This window comes from Vulpes lagopus, chromosome 1, assembly GCF_018345385.1.
Source record: "Vulpes lagopus strain Blue_001 chromosome 1, ASM1834538v1, whole genome shotgun sequence".
NCBI classification, from domain to species: domain Eukaryota; kingdom Metazoa; phylum Chordata; class Mammalia; order Carnivora; family Canidae; genus Vulpes; species Vulpes lagopus.
In genome coordinates, this window is record NC_054824.1 from 17395943 (window position 1) to 17418871 (window position 22929).

Below are 22929 nucleotides of genomic sequence, written 5' to 3' on the forward strand. Positions count from 1 at the left end.
TTCCTAAAGAGGAGTCAGCGCTCATAAGAATTCATGTTCCAAGTTTGTTAAAGAATCAAAGTACTTTAAACACATAGTGTGGGCATGGGGTGCTTGTGTGCAGACAGACATTCAGGTAGGCTCAATGTGTAAATACTTAAATGAAAAATAATGGAAAAGGTAATAAATACATCTATCCTCTTCTCTTTTTTCTTAAACAGGGAAGCCTATAGCAAACTTTTATCTCACCTAGGACAAGTGGGACAAGATGAAATGCAGAGACTGGAGAGTGATAATACCTAATATATTTTGTGATTTGCCTTCTCTCTTAACTGTCCAAAGCCACTTTGCACTCAGTTGTATAACATTCTGTTAAAAATGCTTTCAAGGATTTTTTTTCTTATATACCTGTAAGTATAAAGTACATAAATAAGGAAATAAAAGTTAAGTAAATGTATTATAGGACCTTTGGAAGTTGGCCAAATTGCATTCTCTTTTGAAGAGTTTATAGTTAAACTAATTTAAAGTAACTTTTTCTAACTGGGAGTGTTTCTGTGTATGTCTGTGAAGCAGGTTTGTACTGGTTGACCCTGGCCTTCTCACTGTAATATGACTTTCTGCCTTGTGAGTGATTTGTGTTTGTTTCTTACAAGTTATGTTTTACTATGATTTTTTTTTTCAGGTTACTTGGCTATTCTATGCTGATTTTTGTGAAAGGGGAGATTCAGGAGATAGGATCGTATGTTTGCCGTCTTTTGTAATACCATGTGTGAGGCAAGAGAATAAATATCCAGCACACTTAACTGTGCGGAATGAGGCAGGGTCTGGCTAAATTAATATACAGATAGCATGTAAGATATTTTAAAACTTAAGCCAGGAGTGTTTATGCTTAGGTTCTAACAATTGACAGATTTTTCTTCTCTAACCATCCTGTGTTTTTTGGAAATTTATTAAAACACATCAGGAGAAGTATAAATAAGAGCTTTTAAGAAAAGACAATAAATAATATTTCTAAAAATCTTAAGATTACAAATTAACAGAAGAGGTCTAGAAGTCAGCTGATTTATCTCCTTGCTCTAAGTTAGAGCCTCTTAATAATTTAGCATTTTATTTATTTACAGGAAACCAGTTTAGTTCCTTTAGCAGCTCTGTGTCTCAACTCTTTAACTATTTCATCCAGATTTTTATTTTACTGATTGGGCTTTTGTCCTTGACTCCATTTTGTGGTGAGCAATATTTGGTGAAAGAAATCCAGTCATAGTGTTAGGAACATTCCTAGGTCTCAAACCCCAGCTCTGCTTTATAAACTTGATCAAGTTACTTAGCCTTGTTAAGTTTCTCCATGGAGAAAAAAGAATAATATTCCTTTTTCTGTTTCACAGCATTATGGTAAAAATCAGTGGAATAATGTATGTGAAAATATATTGGTGACATATGTTCTGTTTGAGGCACAGGGACATGATCATTCATGCACAGAAGTAAAGAACACCTTAATTTTGTTCCACTGTCTCTAGTATGTCCTAGATGAATGATCCCCTTTTTCTTCAAACTTTGTCTTACTTGTCATGTTTGCTAACCGTATAATAACTGTTTTCTTCTTGGGACTCCAGTCTTCTACTATTCCCTCCCTTTTCTGACTCAAGAAGTATCTTTAAAAATGAAATATATTACAATCAGTGAAATCTAGTCATTAGTCCTCTCCTAACTTTTCTCTGTGAATTCTAAGGGAGTACCTTTTGTTTTCATAACTTAACAGTCTATTTCTGCCCCCACCCAATCTATTCCACAGTCATTACTTCCACAAGCTGGATGAATAAAAGCCTCTTTAAGGTTACTTAATAGACTTCACAGCAATGAGTTTCTCTTTTTTATGATGGTGACTTATTAAGCCTATATCACTTGGCAAGTTTCTGCAAATGAAATTTAATCTGCTTAAGGTGATGCTTTTAAAGTAGTTATTTGTGTGTGTGTGTGTGTACATATATATTTGTTTTCCAAGTGGGATTGATATCTGAGAATCTCACTCCTGAGTATATGAAATGTTTAAGGCTGAGAAATGCTGCTTCTGAATCATGCATTAGGGTATATAGATCTGTAGATGCTAAGAATAAATAGTTTGTACTTCAAAAATCAAGAACAAAAAAAAATCTGTGACTGTACTTGTATTATATGTATATACATGAGTGTTTATTTATATATAAGTAAAGTCTTAAAGATACTTTTTTTAATTGAAGAAATTTTTGGACTCAGTTCATTTTCTTGAAAATCTTCACAGACCCATCACTTATTCACCTGAATAACCAATCATCTTTAGAGCTGCTGCTTCTACCACTGTAATGTCAGCCATTCTCTTTTAGTGATATCTAAGACTACGTTCTCATTTCTTATGTTCTTTGACCTTACGTTTGCATTTTCCTTTATCTTCTCAGCCCTTCTCAGTGGTGTTTGCTCCTTCCTACATCCTGTACTCTGAAAGCACCTTCATGTTCTTTCTTGTCCTCAGTGGTAAGATCTGGCCCTTCCCTCACTCTGTCTCAAAATTCTTCTAGTAGTAAATTGATAACATCTACTTCTAGTACTAATTTCTTTCTAAACCCCTCTAGCCACTGGATCCTCCTGAAATCTCAAGGCAACATGTCAAGCTGCCCTTATCACCTGTTTTAAACTAGCTCTTGCCTTTCTTTTCTACCCAGGGGATACACTATTTTCCCAAGTTATTTAACCTTGAAACTTCAAAAGCAGCCTGGATTCTTACCTGTTCCCCACTTTCAGTAATCACCATGATGGGCTCTTGCTGTTCTTTTGTTTTTGTCATCCTGGCCGTCCCAACTGTCTTTTGGATGCTACTGATCTCTTTCTTATCTCCCCATCTATGATCTCCTTTCCTGCAATTTAACCTCACACAGTGACTGACATTAGTGTTTCTAAAATATTATTTTCCTCGTTACTTTTCTGCTCAAGGACATCCACTTACTTCCCAGTGTCAGTAAGCTGACATTCATACCTCTCAGAAAGTCAGGAGACTTTGCCATCTGACTCTGCCTTTCCTGTGTAAACTGAACTCAAGCAGATTAGAATGCCTTAGAACATCTGAAGGCCACGTTCAGTCTACACTCTGAGCCTCATTCATTTTGCCAGCATATAACACCAACCTTTCTATAGAAGTCTAATCTTAAGACACTAAAATAGGAAGACAGTTAAAATATATTTTAGATATATGAGTATTCCAGTCAAATTTCTGTAAAGTATCAGATGGAATGTAAAAGAGATGATTGAAGGACAACAGGGTGATAGAAGGACTTTATTAGACATTCAGATTTGGTTATGATTTAAATTTTAATTGAACATTTAATTATGTTTTCATGGGGGAGTAAAAAACATGGAATACGATCTCTGTACAAAAATCACTCAGTATTGAATTCATTTGCATTAGAAGAGTTTCATAGTTTAAAACTTTTATATCTTTATTCCTAGCATATTTTTTCTTAAGCATATTTGACTTTTCCTACCTGGACATCTATATAAAAAATACTTATCTATAGATTGTGTGTTCCTTACCCATTATTATCTTCTTCCATGCTTTGTCACAAATTTTTAAAACGACTTTGTTCTTAAAGAATTACACATACTTTAACAGTCTTTGACAGTTTTTATTTTTAATTCCCCTTTGTTAAGATAATCTGCTGTATAAAAATTTGACAAGCTTCTGCAATTGGGAAAAGCCTCTAGGAAACCCACCTTCCCTAAATCCTATAGACTTTATGTAAACCTTACATTTTCCAAAAACTGATCTCCTGCCTACTCTCTTCTAAGGTTAAAAATACTACCTTGTCAGTCAAGTGTAGAGTACACCAATATAAATACCATGCCTTGCTTAAAACAGTTGATTTGGGAAGCTAGCAAAGTAGCATATTCTTTCAGATATTTAACAATATGTAAGATTTGTATTAGGATTCTGTGATGATCTATATTGGTAAGGTTAACAAAGAAGTACCACATGGTTGGAATTAAATAATTTCTGCTTATTAAAGTTTTTGGTGTGTTAATAGTTATCCAACTTACTGCATTTGTGATATGTGCTTTCAGAAAAATTCTGGGCCTTCTTGTTATATATTCATGTTTATAAGTTAAATATGCCTATAATAATGATATATAATTTTTAAATGTATATATTTAATTTGCACTTCATCCATGAATATTCCACTTCCTTTTTTATGAGAGATTGACTATTTGAAAACCAAAATAAAAATGAGCCATGTTACCTGAAGGAATAATTTCTATCTTACTCCTGTTGTTTTTATATTCTGTGGTAAAACAATAGAAAGTTTTTCAGTTACTGCAGTAGCTGAAAGAGATACAATATACGTGTGGTTAAACTGTGAGAAAAATATGAAGAGGAAAAGCAGGAAAAATAGCCTAATCATAACTTAAATAGGAATTTTGTTACGAAGGATCTAAGGAATTTACTGCACTTTACAAATACATTATTTTTGAGATTAATGTCTTTGCTGGCTTTTCTTCCTACACAAAGGAACACTGCAAATATCTATGTGGTACTGTGTAAAGTCAAGTCTTAGAATGATGTTTAAAGGTGTTAGAAGTTTCATGATCTTCCAACAGAAATTCAAGTTAGCATAATTTAACTACAAATACAATATGGTCTATAATTTTGGAGAGTAAAAATGAAGATGAATACTATAGCTCACTTAAATGGAAAATATATATTTAAATAATTTCAATGGAATTTGGTTATCTGACCAAACATAGTTTTCTAGAATTTTTATTAGCTCTTACTATTAGTGATTTGAAGAGAATGATCAAATCATAATAAGTGTTCTGGATTTTATTTTTCCTTGGAGAGGAAAGTTGCACTTTGGATTCTATTCTCTGGCTATAGCATAAAAAGATGTTTTCAAAAACTATGCAAAACTTTAGAGTTCTCTGAGTTCAATTCTGTAATATTAGTGAATAACACATAAAGTTCACCCAACAAGGGGTTTGATAATAATATGCTGATTTGTTTTAAGCGAATAGTTAAAAATCTATATAGAAACTATCAGGAGTAATTTCAGGCTACTTTTTCATTATCAGTCAGGAAAACTTATTTTTTAAAGATTTTATTTATTCATGATAGACATAGAGAGAGGGGAGGGGGGCAAAGACACAGGCAGAGGGAGAAGCAGACTCCATACCAGGAGCCCAATGTGGGACTCCATCTTGGGACTCCAGGATCACGCCCAGGGCCAAAGGCAGGTGCTAAACCGCTGAGCCATCCAGGGATCCCAGGAAAACTTATTTTTAGACCATTTCCTTTTCATTCATTGGATATAGGATTTGGGATTGCAAATGTAATGATTTTTATAAGGTAAAATAGCTGGCAGTAAATTCATTTGTCAAGTAAAATTTTAGTAAAACTGAAATACTTATTGTTTAGGTTCTTGTTGAAAGCTATCTGAAATACTGGAGTTATTTTCCTGACTTGGTAAGGAATTTAAAATATTTAGTTTACATGATCTATACCCTTTAAAGAGACTGTCATCCTTCTAAATATCAATAATCAGTATCAATGTTCACTTTTCAGAACTGTAAAATTAAGATGTTTTGGCTAAATCTCTGGGAAGCTTTTTAGTTATTTTTTTTTCCTTACCACAGTCCCTCTTCCTATTCTTATAATCTGAATAACCAGATTATTTAGAAATCAAAATTTTTAGGTAGAACAGTGTATAACATTAGTGAATTTTGTATTTAGGATGAAAAGGGTTGATGTTTTTATCCACTTCTGAGTGGTTACATGAATAAAATGACAGTTTCCTGTAAGATAAGGATTGCTAAATAATTGAACTGTGCAGAAGGAAAAAAGTCTCCCTTTTAGTAAAGGTGACTTAGATCCTAACAAGATTAGGAAAAGGGAAAAATTCAAATTATACTTCCTGAATTTATGTTCAAATGTGATTGAATTTTATTTTATATATGTATTTTTTACTATAGACAAAGCAATTCCAAAAACCTCACCTAAATAAGAATTTTTATGCATTATTAAAAGTATGTAGTAATAAAATATGTATTGGTGGTGGTGAAGAATCCCACAAGTGCTCAAGATTGACATAACCTTTAACAAAGTAGAAAAACTTTTATTAGAATTACCAAGTCTAGGTTCAGATTTATGTCAGAGCACTTTATGGCACCAAAATTAGTACAACTAATTTTTTTTTGAGCTTTAAAATGTCATTTTTCACTAAGTGAGTTTAAACGAGAGGTTTAAATTATTATTTGAAGCAAGAATTTGTACAGACTTGGGAATCTTTGGCTTTGGTAAACTCCCCTTTTCCTAATTAGCATCTCTTTCACATGTGTATCAGAATCATTTATTCCATTGCATGTGTTTCAAGTTCTGTTTAGTAATTTTTAATTTTGAAAATAATCTCCCCATTCAGTTACAAGGTTCTAGAGATAGTAAAATATCTTGTAATTTGAGTAACTTTTTTTTTATTAAATGAAGCACTTGAGAGGGCATTTGCCTAATCTTCACAACATTCATTCATTCACATTCATTCTTTCCATGAATTAACATGGAAATCCATGATTATCCTCCTTAAGTGTGGGAAAACAAGTCATGAAAAGTAAGCACCTAGCCCAAGGTCACAGATTAACCAAGCCGAAAAATATGGCTATCTGACTGCTATTCCGGTGTACTTCTGTACCTTCCGGTGTACTTGTATATCTTGAATAAAATATGGCATTTAAAATTTTATGATGTCGTAATGCTGAGTCTATACTGAGTGGGTCTGCATAATGTTAAATTTTTAAAAGAGAAATTACAAACCCAGGTTTAAGGAGTAAGGGGATTAACTACTGAATATTTTTTAAAGACCACTGATGACAGTACTTATGAAATAAATTCCTTACTAATATAATATTGTCCTGTTTTTCTAGACAGCACTGATTAGAAAAAGTATACAAAGAAGGCTATAAAGACCCATGGAACAAGTATGGACCATTAAGTTGGCACTAAGCTACACCACAGTAAAAGTCATATATATTGTATACTGACACACAAAGAAAAGGGTGACAGGAGTTTTCGGTAATGTATTTTAGAAAACGGTTCATTTTTTGCTAATTTTTATCTGAATATAAGACATAGAAAACAAAACAAGGAAGCATTGAGCACTGGGTGTTTTCATGCCCAGTATCCAAAAATGAAGCTTTTCTTTCCCTTCTGTTCATGATAGTTATTAACAAAGCATTCGCTTTCAGATGGTCCCAATCCTGTGATGAGGCACTTGAAGAGTCTGAAGGTTAGGGCATGTGAAATATGGAGCTGGAAGGAAGCATGCTGCTATTCCATTGGAAGCAAAAGGGAGTGTAGGCCCATAGAATACTTCTTCTTTGCCTTCTCTACTTATATCCACTACCTACAAAAGAAGAGAAGCCTGAATGTCAAAGATGATTGCTCAAAATAATTTGAGCATAAATATAGAAGTATACACATAAAAGGATGCCTGCAGTTGAATTCAGTAATGCCACCATGACCATACGTACCTTAGGCATTGGTTTTTTTCCCCCCATCACAGTATGGTATCAGAAATATATATTAAGATCCAGGTAAGTGCTATTATATACATTTATATATTTGATTGTCTACATAATTTGTTGATAAAAGTTTATAATGATTTAATCTTTAGAACAGTGATGAGGTAGGTAGCTTTTTCCTCCTTTAATAAAAAGGTCTTGTGGCTTTAAGCAACACATTATACCAGATGGACCTAACATATCCATCCAAAAACACTGGAATACACATTATTTTCAAGTGTACCTACAATATTCTCCAGAAAAGATCACATATTAGGCCATAAGACAAATCTCAAGAAATTTAAAAAGACTGAAATCATATCAAGCATCTTTTCTAACTACAACACTACCTAGAAATAAGTTACAAGAACTGGAAAACTACACAAACACAGAGGCTTAACAACATGGTACTAGATCAATCCGTGAATGGAAAAAATATTCATTGAGTAAAATGTAAATGACCACCTTATGATACAAACTCTACACCTAAAGATCTAGAAAAAAAAGCCCAAAGCTAGTAGAAGGAAGCAAGGAATAAAAGGAATGAGAAGAGCAATAAAAGCAAGAACTTATTAATGAAAGGATAGGCAAAATTAATAAACCTTTACCCAGACACATCAAGACCCAAATCAGGAATGAGGGAAGAGAAGTAACAGCCAGCACCATAGATATACAAAGGATTGCAAGAAACTACTATCAAATTTTTATGCCAACAAATTGTACACCCTAGAAGAAATGGATAAATTCCTAAAGACCTACAATCTTCCAAAACCAATTCAGGGAGAAATAGAAAATATAAACTGACTGATTACCCATTCAATTTCATTACTAGTAAACAACCACCAACAAAAATCTGGGACCAGATGGCTTCATAGGTGAATTCAGCAAACATTTAAACAAGAGTTAATGGCTGTTCTCCTCAAACTATTCCACAAAATAGAAAAGTAAGGAAAATATCCAAATATATTCTGTGAGGCCAATATTAATCTGATACCAAAACCAGACAAAAACCTTACAAAAAGACAAAAAGCTACAGGCCAGCATACATCATGAACCTAGTTGCAAAAAATGCTGAACAAAATACTAGCAAACTGAATTTACCAATACATTAAAAAAAATCTTTCACCATGATCAAATGGGATTTATTACAGAAATAAGTGTTTCAATATTCACAAGTAAATCAATGTGATATATCACATTATGAGGAATGACTAAAAATCATATCACCTGAATAGTTGCAGAAAAAGCATTTGACAAAATGCAACATCCATTCGTGATAAAAACTCAACGAAGTGGGTTTAAATATACCAAAAAAATAATAAAGAGAATATACCTCAACATGATAAACCAAATATGAGACACCCACAACCCAACATCATACTGAAAAGTGAAAAACTGAAAGCTTCCCCTCAAGACCAGCAACAAGACAAGAAGTTCCACTCTCACCACTTTTATTAAACATAATACTGGACGTTCCAGCTGCAGCAATCAAAAAGGGAAGGTATCTAAACTGTTAAGATAAACCAAAAAAAAAAAAAAATGTAGAAAGATACATATTTTCTAATTCTAGAAGACTACCGATGAACAGATAAATGTAGTTATTAGTAAAGTTGCAGGGTACAAAATTAAGATACAGAAATGTGTTACATTTCTAGCAGCAGAAAGAGAAATTAAGAAAATCCCATTGGAGGACGCCTGAGTGGCTCAGTGGTTGAGCATCTGCCTTTGACTGAAGGTGTGATCCTGGAATCTGGGATTGAGTCCCACATCAGGCTCCTCCCTGCAGGGAGCCTGCTTCTCCCTCTGCCTGTGTCTCTGCCTCTCTGTGTGTGTCTCTCATGAATAAATAAATAAATCTTAAAAAAAAAAATCCCATTGGAGGGTAATCCAAGATGATGGCTTATGAAGACTGAACTCATCTCCTCCACAGACATACCAGATATAAGCCTATCTGGAGCAATTCCTCCTGAGGGAGAAGTGAGAGCTGACTGAACAGCTTCTGCACAAAAGATAAACGACAACTCCAAGAGAGAGAGAGATATAGTAATGGAGATAACCCACGGTCCCAGCAATGCAATAGCAATGGGGAGGGATAGTACTAAGGAACTGTGAACAGATGTATCTTCTCTGGGGCACAGAATGAAAGCCACAAACTAAAAGCAACTAGACTGTCAAGGATCCAACTCCCACCGTCAAACAGGAAAGCAGGGAGAACTCTCTGCATTGGAGGTACCACTCTACATTCCCTGTCCACCTTGTTAGCATAGACAGGAATAGGGACCAGACCCCCTAGCCAGCCTACTGATTCAGTGAGTCCCTGGCCTCTAGATCAGAGCAAGCCATCCCAAGAAGATAGCCTCCAGCTTGTCGCATACCAAGACACCCCTGCTCAGCACTCATTACAGCTACAGCCATCTTGCCAAGGTGACACAGGCACAAAGCATTGTGGAACACTCTAGGCACACACTAATTTAGCTTCTAATGTCTTGCTACATTATGACACCCCCAGCTCAGAGCTTCCAGATTTATGTGCACAGAGCATCCCAGGATCCCCAGTCTGCACCCTGCCTCAGCTATCAGCCACCTGCCCAGGGCAAACCCTGCATCAAATGCCTTGGGACAACCTAACCCATACCAGCCATGTGTCTAGTTGCCCTACCAGAGCATCTCATGAACTAAGCATTCCAGGACACCCCAGCATGCACCCAGTTCGGATACAGCTCTCCTCTCAAGGCACCTATTGTATGTGGCACCCCAGGATGCCCCAAACTACACTACACCTTGGCTTCAGCCCCTGCATAGAGTGGCAAGGACACCCCAGCTTGCACCCCTCCTTGCCTCCACCTAATCTACAGGTGCCCACCATTCAGAGAATCCCCCATCACCCTCCAGTTTGCATTAACTTTGGTTTTAGCTATCCTGCCAGGGCATCCTCTGGAGATGTGTGGAGAGTCACAGGAATACCCTGGCCCATGCCCATGCCCACTCTCAGTTCCAGCCATCCCTTTAGGGAAGCCCCAGCACTGAGGGCCCCAGGACCATCAAGCCCATGCCAGCCGCAGTTCCAGCCAGCCAGTCACTGGACACACATGTCTACATAGGAAAGGACCATACACAAGACCATTTCTTCAATGTTAGAAGTAGCTGTTCTACCTAATTTGTAGGAACAAACAGAAAGTCAGGCAATATGTGGAGGCAAGGAAATATGCTCCAAATAAATATGATAAAAACCTCAGAAAATTAACTAGATGAAATAGAGAATTAAAAATAATGGTCATCTCCATCAGGTAGATTGGTTATAAGGAAACTAACTCTACTACAGAGAAGAATGGAAAAACTCAGTGAAAATCTCAAGAGAAGGAAAATACAAAAAAATCAAAGCTGAGAATATAATAAGTAAAATATACACTAGAGGGGATGAACAGTGTCTTTAGATTTATTCACTTATTTTAGAGATAGAGTCCACACAGCAGTGGCAGAAGGAGAGGGCAAGAATCTCAAGTAGATTCCCTGCTGAGCATGGAGCCCAACATGGGGCTTGATCTCAACCCCAAGACCATGACTTGAGCCGAAATCAAGAGTCAGACATTCAACCAACATTCAACAGTGTCTTTATTACCCCCACCCCAAGGACTTTATTTGACAGAACGCAAGAGAGCACCAGCCGAGGGAGTGGAAGGGGGAGAAGTAGGCTCCCTACTGAGCAGGGAGCCAGATGTGGGGCTCAATTCCAGGACCCTGGGATCACAAGATGAAGGCAGCTGCTTAACTGACTGAGCCACCCAAATGCCCCTCTAATAAGGTCTTTAAAATGGTATGTTAGACCAGATGGATACATATAGAACATTCCATCCAAAAGCAAGAGTTTTAGTGCACATGGAACATTCTCTAGAATGTCATAGGCTAAAGATCATAGGCTAAACCACAGTAAGCTTAAGAATGAAATACTATGCATCTTTTCTGCCCATAGTGGTATGAAAGTAGAAATCAATAACAAGAAAAAAAAAAAACCACAGATACATGGAGGTTAAATAAAATGCTACTACATGACTGGTAGATTAATGAAGTATTCACACACACACACACACACACACACACACACACACACACACAATTAAAAAATATTTGAGGACTAATGAAAACACCCCAGTCAAAAATCCTAGAACAGCTTTCAAAAGAGGGAAATTTATAGTGATCTAAGACTACCTCCAGAAACAAAAATCTCAATCTAATTTACATCTAAAGAAATTAGAAAAAGAGCAAACAAAACCCAATGTTAGAAGGGAATAATAAAGATCAGAGCATAAATAAGTGAAATGGAGACTAAAAGAAAAGATCAACAATACCAAGAGCTAGGTCTCGAAAAGATAAAATTGAAAGAAAATTAGACTTAAGAAAAAAACACAAATAGAATTAAAGAAAAGTAACCTGATACCACAGAAATAAAAATACTATGAATACTATGAAAATTTATATGCCAAAAAACTAGACAACCTGGAAGAAATGGATAAATTCCTAGAAACCATTTCAAAAAAGAAGAGTCAATACCTATTGTCCTCAAACTATTCCAAAAAAATAAGAGGAAGGAAAGTTTCCAAACAGATTCTATGAGACTAGCATTGCCCTGATACAAAAATCAAAAATACTATTAAAAAGAAAAAAGAAACCTACAGGCCAGTATCCCTGATGAACATAAATGCAAAAATCATCAACAAAAGATTAGCAAGCTGCATTCAACAATACATTAAAAGAACCATTCACCACAATCCAGGGGATTTATTTAAAGGATACAAGGACAGTTCAATCTTTGTAAGTCAATCAGCATGCTGTATCACACTAATATACACAATGATAAATATTGTGATCTCAGTAGATACAGAAAGAGCATTTAATAAAATTCATGTTTCAGATAAAAACAGTGGATTTAGAGGGAACATATCTCAATAAACAACAACATGAAACCCACAGCAAAGATGTTAGTCAATGAGGATAAACAGGGATCCTGGGAGGCGCAGCGGTTGGGCGCCTGCCTTTGGCCCAGGGCGCGATCCTGGAGCCCCGGGATTGAATCCCACATCAGGCTCCTGGTGCATGGGGCCTGCTTCTCCCTCTGCCTGTGTCTCTGCCTCTCTCTCTCTCTGTGTGTGACTATCATGAATAAATAAGTTTCTTAAAAAATCTAATGAGGATAAACAGACTTTTCCTCTATGATCAAAAATAATGGAAGAATGTCTACTCTTGTCTCTTATTCAGCATAGTACTGAAGTCCTGACCACAGTAATTAGAAAAAAGAAAAAAGGGCATACAGATTGGTAAGGAAGAAAATTAAGTTGTCACTGTAGCACTGAAGTTGCAGGATATAAAATGAATACTCAAAAGTGAGTTGCATATCTGTACACTAATAATGGAGTAGCAAAAAAATTAATAATTCAAGTTACAATTCTACCAAAATTCTACCAAATACCTAGTAGTAAACCTAACCAAGGATTTGAAAAACTTGTATACTGAAAACTGCAACAGTCATGAAAGAGAATAAAGACAACACAAGTATAAAGATACACTGTGTTCATGTACTGGGAGCATTAGTATCTCTAAAATGTTTAAGAAACCACAAAAGATCCTGAATAGCCAAGGAAACAATGTTGAAGAACTAAGCTGATGGTATTGCAATGCAAGATTTTAAGATCTACTATAAAGCTGTCATGGTAAAAACAATGTGGTTTTGGCACAAAATAGACACATGGATTAATGGAACAGAATAGAGAGCCCAAATAAAAGTCAACACTTATATGGTCAATTAATCTACAATAGAAGATGAAAAATACATGTTGGAAGACAGTCTGTTCAATAAATGGTGTTGGGACAACTGGACGACTACTACAAAAGAATGAAACAAGACCCTTTCTTACACCACACACAAAAATAAACACAAAATGCATTAAAGACCTATGTGGGAGATGCGAAACTAAAACGTATAAAAGAAAACAGGCAGTAATCTCTCTGACTGTGACCTTTGCAACATTTCTCTAGATATGTCTCCTGAGGCAAGGGAAACAAAACCAAAAGTAAAGTATTGGGACTACAGGGGAAAAAATTTTTTTTTGCACAGCAAAGTAAACCATCAACAAAGCCAAAGATATTTTTAAATGACATAGCTTTTAAAGGGTGAATGTCTAAAATATGTGAAGAAATTGTAATCTCAACACCAAAAGAACCAAACAATCTGATTAAAACAATCGTAAAGGACCCGAACATTTTTCCTAAGAAGACATACTGATGGCAAGCACATGAAGAGATGCTCAACAACAGTAATCATCAGAGAACCACAAATCAAACCCACAATGAAGTATTACCACACCAGTCAGAAGGGCCAGTATCAAAAAGACAAGAACCTGTGAAGAAAAGGGAATCCTAATACACTGTTGGTGGGACGACTGTGCAGTCACTGTAGAAAACAGTATAGAGGTTCCTCAAAAAATTGAAAACAAATACCAGAAGAGCCAGTGGTTCCAATACTGAGTATTTACTGAAAGAATACAAAAACACTAATTTAAAAAGACACATGCACCCATATGTTTATCGCAGCATTATGTATGTATATATAGCCAAGATATGGAGGCAACAGAGTGTCCCACTGATAGATGAAGAAGTGGTATGTATGTACAAGAAATATTCAGCCATAAAAAGATATTCCCATTTGGGACAACATGAGTGAACCAAGAGTATTATGCTAAGTGAAATAAGTTAGAGAAACACAAATATAATATGATTTCACTTATATGTGGAATCTAAGAAAGAAGCAAAAACAGACCCATAAATACTGAGAATAAATGGATGGTTGTCAGAGGGGATAGAGTGGGACATAAGCAAAATAGATGAAGGGAAGTGAGAAGTATAGGCTTCCAGTTATAGAATAAATCAATCACAAGGGTAAAATGCACATCATAGGGAATGTAGTCAACAGTATAATAATGGCATTGTAGGGTGACAGATTGTAGCTATACCCATGGTGACCATAGCATAATGTATAAACTTGCTGAATCACTGTGTTGTACACCTGAAACTAATTCAACCGTCAAGAATATTGCAATTAAAAAATCTATAATTGCAACAAAAAGAATAAAATAACCGAGGAAAAATCTAAGAAGTGAAAGACCTGTACTCTGTAATCATATATAAAACACCAGTGAAAGAAACTGAAGATGAGAAAAATGGACAGATATACCATATTCATGGTTCAGAAGAACAGTGTTAAAAAATCCATACTGTCCAAAGTAATCTACAGATTCAGTGCAATCCCACAATATAGACACAGATCAATGGAAAAGAATAGAAAGTTCAGAAATAAACCCATGCTTAAATGGTCAGTTAACCTACAACAAATGGGGCAAGATACACAATGGGGAAAAGAGAGTCTATACAATAAATGGTGCTGGGAAAACTAGACAGCTACATGCAGAAGAAACTGGATCACCTTCTTACACCCCACACAAAAATACACTCAAAATTCATTTAACACCTAACAGTGGGGCCCAAGACAATATAAATCTTAAAAGAAAATATAGTAATTTCATGGATATCAGTCATAGCCATATATTTATGAATAGGTGGTCTCAGGCAAAGGAAACAAAAGCAAAAATAAACTATTGAAATTTTACCAAAATAAAAAGCTTTTGCACAGCAAAGGAAACCACCAACAAAATGAAAAGGCAACCTCCTGAATGGAAGAAGATATTTGTAAATAATCTAGCTGATAAGCGGTTGATATCCAAAATATATAAAGAACTTCTACAACTCAACACAAAAAGAAAATTTTAAAATGATCGGAAGACTTGAACAGACATTTTTCCAAAGAGCACAGAGAGACTGCCAATACACACCTGAAGAGGCTCATCATTAATCATCAGGGAAATACAAATCAAAAACCACAATGAGACATCACCTCACACCAGTCAAAATGGCTAGTATTTTAAAAAGTTCTAAGAAGTGTTACTGAGGACATACAGAATAAGGAGGAACACCCTGCATTACTGTCAGGAATGAAAATGTGCAGCCACATTATCCATTATTTGGATAACATTACAGAGGTTCCTTAAAAAATTAGAAATACCAAATGATCCAGTAATTCCACTGCTGGCTATTGACCCAAAGAATATGAAAACAGTAATATGGAAAGATATATGCACTCCTGTGTTTATTGCAGCATAGTTTACATAGCTAAAATGTGGAACAATCTAGGCATCCATTAACAGGAATGGATAGAGATGTGATTGTACATACATACATACATGCATACACAAATGGAATATTACACACATAAGAATAAACATCTTGCCATTTGGGACAACATGGATGGATCAAGAGGGTATTACACTAGTGAAATAAGACAGAGAAACACAAATACTGTATGATTTCACTTATATGTGGGCTCTAAAAACACACAAATGAATAAACAAGGATATTAGACTTGTAAGTACATAGAACAAACCGGTGGTTGCCAGAGGGAGAAGTGAGCTAGCCAAACAGGCAAAATAAAGCAGATTAAGAGGCACAAACTTCCAGTTACAAAATAAGTCCTGAAGCTGAAAAGTACAGGATAGGGCATACTGTCAATAATGTAGTAACCTTATATGGTGACAGATGATAAGTATGGTCATCATGGTGAGTACTGAGTAGTGTATAAAATTTCAAATTAATATGAACTAATACTCTCAAAAAAATAGTATGAACTAATATAACGTATGTCACATAAAACTAATATAACATATGTCAATTTAATTTTTTATATCTTACACTACTTAAGTAACTTACCCAAATTTGTTAGCATTATGATATGTTGGTTTACAAATCCTCATCTGTAAAATGAAGCAAACATCAACCCTGCAGCTTTGTTCTGAGAATTGGTGACATCTAGCATAGTATCTAGGACACAGAATATTATAGCAAAGCTAAGTAGCAGATTGAAAATCAATTGGGTCTGGATATTTTCCGCCAGTTATTTCCCTTTTAAGCTGGAGTTAATCTCTTTTGTTATATGGAAGAGTCTCTTTGTTAGTCTGGACCTGCTGTCACCTCACTGAAGCCTGCTTAATTTTAATAGAAGTCTTTAACTTACAATGGAGTGATGTTCCAAGAAACCCATCATAAATTAAAAAGATCAAAAGTCAAAAATATATTAAATACACCTACCAAACATCATAGCTTAGACAAGTTTGACTTGAAATGTGCTCAAAGCACTCACCTTAGCCTACAGTTGGGCAAAGTTATCTAACACAAATCCTATTTTATAATAAAATATTGAGTAGGGACAACTGGATGGCTCATTTGTTTGTCAACTCCCTTGCTCAGGTCATGATCTCATGGGTCGTGGGATCAAGTCCCACATCAGGCTCCATGCTCAGCGGGGAGTCTGCTTGAAGATTCTCTCCCTCTGCCCCCTCAACTTGTGCACACTTGCTCTAAAGTAAATATTTTTAAAAAGAATAAAGGGTTAAGTAGCTCATGTAATTTATTGAATATTAAACTGAAAGTGAAAAACAATGGTTGTGTGTTTACCGTCATGGTTGTGTGGCTGCCTAGGATCTGTGGCTCGCTGCTACTGTCCAGCATCATGAGCATATTGTACTATATATCACTAGCCTGAAAAAAGATCAAAATCCAAAATTCAAAGTATGGTTTCTGCTGAGTATTGCTTTTGCACCACTGTAAAACTGAAAAATCATAAGTCAGCCATCATAAGTCAGAGACCATATGTGTATTAGAAAAATTATTTCTTAAAGAAAGGTGGTCATATCCTACTTGTCAAACCCATCAGGCCCTTTCCAGCCCTCAATCTTCTTAATCTCTCTTCATTTGACCTTCCTCTAACCTCATTTGAAACCTTTCATCTCTTGGATTCCATGATTTTAAAAAAAGTTCATAATTGACACTATCCTGTTGCTATCCACCTTTGGTCCTCTTTTTTCCACCTGCATCCTAAGTGTACATGTGCCTTATTATTCCCAACCAGAGACCTCTTGGTACTTTTCTTTAATGATCTTGTCCACTGCTGCCTTCATCTATCACTAAGCTGAATAATTAAGGTTTTAACTATAAAAACACATTCTTTAGATGAAAGGGGCCCTTGTCATTTGGGGATCCAAGTTCATAAAGAGAGAAATCACTACAGCCTAAAATAAAATATCAAACTCCTTGCTATTTTTTCCCTCATTTAGATATTCCATCCCGTTTGTTGACCAAAATATACTACTAGCTCTAATTTAAAAAAAAAAAATTATGCAACCTATAAACTTTTTTTTATGGTTCTCTTTTGTTGATTTGTGCATCATCCTACAGTACCACATTTACAGTTGTTTTGACTGGGTAGGGCAAGTCGCCTTCATTTAGTGTTCAGAAACTTCTTATTTTTATACATTTAACTTTCTTAGAGAAACTTTAAGATCAATCTGACAACATTATCTCCCTACCCTAAGAGAAAAAGGAAAATCCCAATGGGATTTTGATTAGTATTTCATTAAATATAGAAAACAGAGACCTTTCACTATCTCAGTGATATAAGGGTAAGTATTGTCTTCAATGTATAAAGAAGAAATTTAGATATTGAGAAAGTTCACTGACTTGTTCAAGGTCATACAGTAAGTGGCAGAGCCAATATGTGAGCTCATGGTTCCAACCAAAGAGAGAACAAAGATTTTGTGCCATTCACAATATCCCCTCCACAACAATACATTTTTAGAAGACAAAATATCAGTTGAGGTCATCATCTAGAGAGCTATTGTCTCATTCCCTGGGCCAATGGAGACTGCATATGTTAAACAGATGTAATTTATTTAATCTGTGAGAAGGGAAAAGAAGTTTTGGCAGTATTTCTCTAAAACACTCCCCTGTAAACTGCCAGAGAGAAGGCGTTTGGGAGAACGAGGTGCCAGCTTGGCAGCATATCCTCCAGCCAAAAGGAAGTAATTGTAAATGAAGAGTAGTGGAGGTGATCTGGAAATACGGACTAATCACTTGCACACTTATGCAGCTGCTCCCTTATGTGCTGCTCATCATCCACAGCACATCAGGTTAGAGTCAACCCCTGTGCCAGATGATTCTTGCACACCCAGTAATTAACAAGAGCACTTTCCTTATGAATCTATCCTCAGTTTTCTCCATGAGTTATTACCAACAAGTCCAAATCTCAGTCTTTAAACAAGCATTAACTTAAGAGCATCTCAGTTTTTCCCTTGTTTGCATAGCTCTTGTAATGGATCAAGGAGTCTATGCTAAGTCAAGTAGTAGAAGGAAATAAAATAGTATACTTTCTCGATATCTAAAATGCTTCATCCCTATGTGGCTGAATCCTACAAGTGACAAAAAAGCTTTGATTAGAGTTCAGAAGAGCAGCCTAAAGAAACTGGTTATTTTCTGGTATTTTCAATAGCAAAAAATGACCTTAGTCCTTCTGGACATTAAAGGACCAATCTCTGAACTGTCCCTCATTAATCTTAGCTATGCCCTTAGAATCCAAGGATTATATATATCAATGTGTGACTAATGAAAAAGTTAATCTTTTATATATATATTAATCTTTTATATTTTTAATGTGTTTTCTCTACCACATTTTCCTGTACTTTTCAACCTGTTGATGAGACTGAAATTCCTAAGTACAAATCACCATTTTCTCAAAAACATTATTACACTCTCTCATCTATGGATAGATATTCTTCCTGCAAGTAGTAAAGAAGTAGCTTGCTTCTGAACGTATAAGTAGTCTCTCCAGGGAAGCCTCGGTGGCCCAGCAGTTTAGCGCCACCTTCGGCCTGGAGCGAGATCCTGGAGACCCAGGATCAAGTCCCACGTCGGGCTCCCTGCATGGAGCTTGCTTCTCCCTCTGCCTCTGTGTGACTCTCATGAATAAATAAAATAAAATCTTATAAAAAAAAAAAAGTAGTCTCTCCAACCATCAATATATTACTATTATTTAACCAAAATAAATGGTCCCTTAGTCATGCCTAAAGTAAGCAAGTATTTGAAATTGTGCAACTACCATTCAGAATGAATGATAATACAACCTGTAACCAGTTGTCAATAACTAAAATAAAACATGATAAATGACAAAATGTAGTCTGTGAAGACTTCCATTCCAAACATCTCTTTAAGTCATGATTCAAATGCTTAAATGGACACGTGTTACCCACAAATAGTAAAAGCTCTTAAAGGCCTTTATCAAATGTGTACTACGTAGGACCACTGTGCCAGCATGGGAATAAACACATTTTCAAAATGATTGATTTTGTACATCAAAATGGCTGTTAGAACACAGAACTAACTATAATTTTGACTTTCTAAGAAAGCAAATTTATTAGGACTTATGGAGAAGGTTGCAGAGTGAGATGATCCTAGTTTCACCTTGTCCTCTGGATACACCTAGATAATACCCAAATCAGTGTAAATAACCCAGAAAATGACCAAATACTCTCAATAAGTAAATGTAGACAAAAGGCCACATGGAAGAGGGAAGGAAGGGTGGAGATGTGATTGGGAGCCAAAGTAATATGCAGGGCTGTCTGCAGGTGGAAGCAATGCTATAGGCACAAGAAGGGAAAGTGGTAGACCATACACCAGGTATCCCAAACATGGAGAACCTACACTGGGAAGTCAAATCCCCATAACATTTGGCCTTGAAAGCCAGAGGGGCTTTACTTCTTGAGTTCTTAAAATTAGTGGGGCTTCACATATAGAACTTTGACAAACAGCTCAGCTCTGAAAAAACAGGATGGGGATTAGAAATGGAGTCTCCATCCTTAAAGATAAAGTGTAACTGCCCCACTGAGATACAGTATAGAAACAGTAGTTTGAAAGATCCTTGGGGAATATGAAATAGAGATTTTTTTATCAATATCAGAGCAGGTACTGGAGGGGCAGAGATCTTTGGGAGATTTCTCTGGGGACAAAAGACCTGGCAGGTGTCATTTACCTTCCCTGCCCCCTAGCCTAGATACATAAACACATGGCAAGAATCAACTCAGCATAGAGTCCATCTAGCTTGCTAAGAGCTCTTCCTACCACTGCACTCTCCTGCAGCCCCTGCATTCTGGCTTCAGTAGGAATTTTCAAAGTAGCTAGACTTTCTCCCAAAGCAGAACAGTGCAAACCTTGCTAACATCACAAGTACCACCCCCATGCCCACCTCCACATTCTCCTGTGAACCCACTCCTTCCAACACACTCTCAGCAAAAGTCCATCCAAAGTGGTTCCATGAGTGTGGCAGTATACAAGCATCCCCAACAGGAGTCAGCACCACCCCAACACCTTCCCAGGAACACCACAACTGTCCTGGGGAAAGGGGAAGAAAACCACACAAACCATTTAAAGTACTGCTCCGGCAGTGGGCTGGGATTGCATATCTGGTCTGACCACACATCTCACCCACCAACAAAAGCTTCTCAGGAAACAACACAAGAAGAGCACCCTGCAGTTCAGTGCTACTGTACTCTAACAAAAACCTGGCCTGACCCAGCTGAAACTCAAGGTAAACTGACTGGCCCAGTAACAACACAGAGAGCAAACACTGCCTACAGTAGGCAAAGAGAGCCACTAAAGGAGACCAGGCTAATGGCAAATGTAGCTCAGCCACAAGAGTAAGGCATACACAACACACACAGGAGACATCCCATGAAGTATCAGGTTCTGATGAACAGGCAATATTGCACTACATGGCATCACAGAGCCTCTTCTTTAGAAGGCCACTACTTTTAAGAGCAAGAGACATAGCTGACTTTCCTAACACATAGAAACACAGAGTTAGACAAAATGAGGAGACAGAGTAATATGCCCAAAATGAAAGAACAAGACAAAACCACAGCAAGAGACCTAAGTGAAACATATAATATGCCTCCTAGAGTATTTAAAGTAATAATCATAAGATACTGGACTTGAGAAAAGTGTAGAGGAAACAGATATCCAAGTCTGGGGAACACAAAAAGTTTCAAACTAGATGAATCCAAGGATGTCAACACCAAGACACATAATTAAAATGTCAAAGATTAAAAATAAAGAGAATTTTTAAAAACAGCTAGAGAGAACCACCTGTTTGTGTACTAGGAAAACCCCAGAAGGCTATCAGTTGATCTTTAAGCAAAAACTTTGTAGGCAGTAAGAGAGTGGCATGATATATTCAAAGTACGAAAAGAACAAATCTACCACCAAGAATATTCTACCGGACAAGGTTATCATTCAAAACGGAGATGAGATAAAGAGTTTCCCACAAAAACAAAATTTAAGAGTTCATCACCACCAAACCAGCCTTACAAGAAATGTTAGAGACTTATTTAAGTGGGAGAGGCCATAATTACTATTCTAATAATGAAAGAAAAAAATGTAATGAGTATACACTAAAGGCACTAGATGAATCACTAAAATCTAATAAGAAGGCTAAAACACAAAAGTGGTAAAATCAATAATAGTTAGCTAAGGGGATTCACAAAATAAGAAGATATAAAATATGACTATATACATAAAATATGTAAAGGAGAGTAAAATAAACTTCTTGTAGAATATGTTCAAACTTAAGTGACCATCAATTTAATATAAGTGGCTATATACTAAAGATGTTGTATATGAACCTCATAGTAAACAAAACTAAAAACTATAATAGATACACAAAAAATAAAAAGAAAGCCAAGCATTACACTAAAGAAAGCCATCAACCACACAAAGAGCAAGAAATAAAGTAACAGAGGAATTACAAAAACAACCAGAAAAGAATAAAATGGAAAAATGCTTACCTATCAATAATTACTTTAAATATAAATGCTCCGTAAGTTTCAAACAACATAGAGTAACAGAATAGATTGAAAAAAAAAAAAAAAGACCCATCTACTTGTCACCAACAAAAAAAATCACTTCGGACCTAAGACATACACCATACAGCCTGAAAGTGAAGGGAGGCAAAAAGATACTCCATGCAAATAGAAGCAAAAAAAAAAAAAAAGAAAGACCAGGAAATAATAGTTATATCAGACAAAATTGACTTTAATACAAAGATTGTAATGAGACAAACAAGGGAATTATATAATTATAAAAGGAATCAGTCAAACAAGTAGAGATAACAATTGTAATTATCTATGCACCCAATATTGGAGCACCTAATGCATAAGATAAGTATTAAAAGACATAAAGGGAGAAATTGACAGTCATAAAATAATAGTAAGGGACTTTACCCACCTACAGCAATGGATTGACCATGCAGGCAGAAAATCAATAAGGAAACAGTATCTATGAATGACATATTAGACTATATATACACAAAACATACTCTGCAAAACCAATAGGAAACAGATTTTTTTTTCAAGTGCTCATGGAACATTCTCCAGGACAGGTCACATTTTAGGCCAC

At 35.9% G+C, this 22929-nt stretch overlaps 2 protein-coding genes across 10 annotated transcripts in view; one reads left to right on the forward strand and one right to left on the reverse strand.

The window, feature by feature from the left end:
* Nucleotides 1-2961, forward strand: part of MMS22L (MMS22 like, DNA repair protein) — a 127598-nt gene extending 124637 nt beyond the window's left edge. For both annotated transcript variants that reach the window (XM_041767345.1, XM_041767352.1), the window contains exon 25: nt 201-2961. In XM_041767345.1, coding sequence (XP_041623279.1) covers nt 201-282 — 82 coding nt within the window. In that variant the 3' untranslated portion in view covers nt 283-2961. The remainder of the gene's footprint in view (nt 1-200) is intronic.
* A 15-nt stretch (nt 2962-2976) lies between these two features.
* The window catches only part of KLHL32 (kelch like family member 32), a 228684-nt gene continuing 208731 nt past the window's right edge, over nt 2977-22929 (reverse strand). For 3 of the 8 annotated variants that reach the window (XM_041767394.1, XM_041767376.1, XM_041767369.1), the window contains one exon: nt 2978-7391. In XM_041767394.1, coding sequence (XP_041623328.1) covers nt 7230-7391 — 162 coding nt within the window. In that variant the 3' untranslated portion in view covers nt 2978-7229. Of the gene's footprint in view, nt 7392-22929 lie in introns of all 8 variants that reach the window. The other 5 variants (XM_041767361.1, XM_041767406.1, XM_041767399.1 and 2 more) reach the window with 3 other exon arrangements.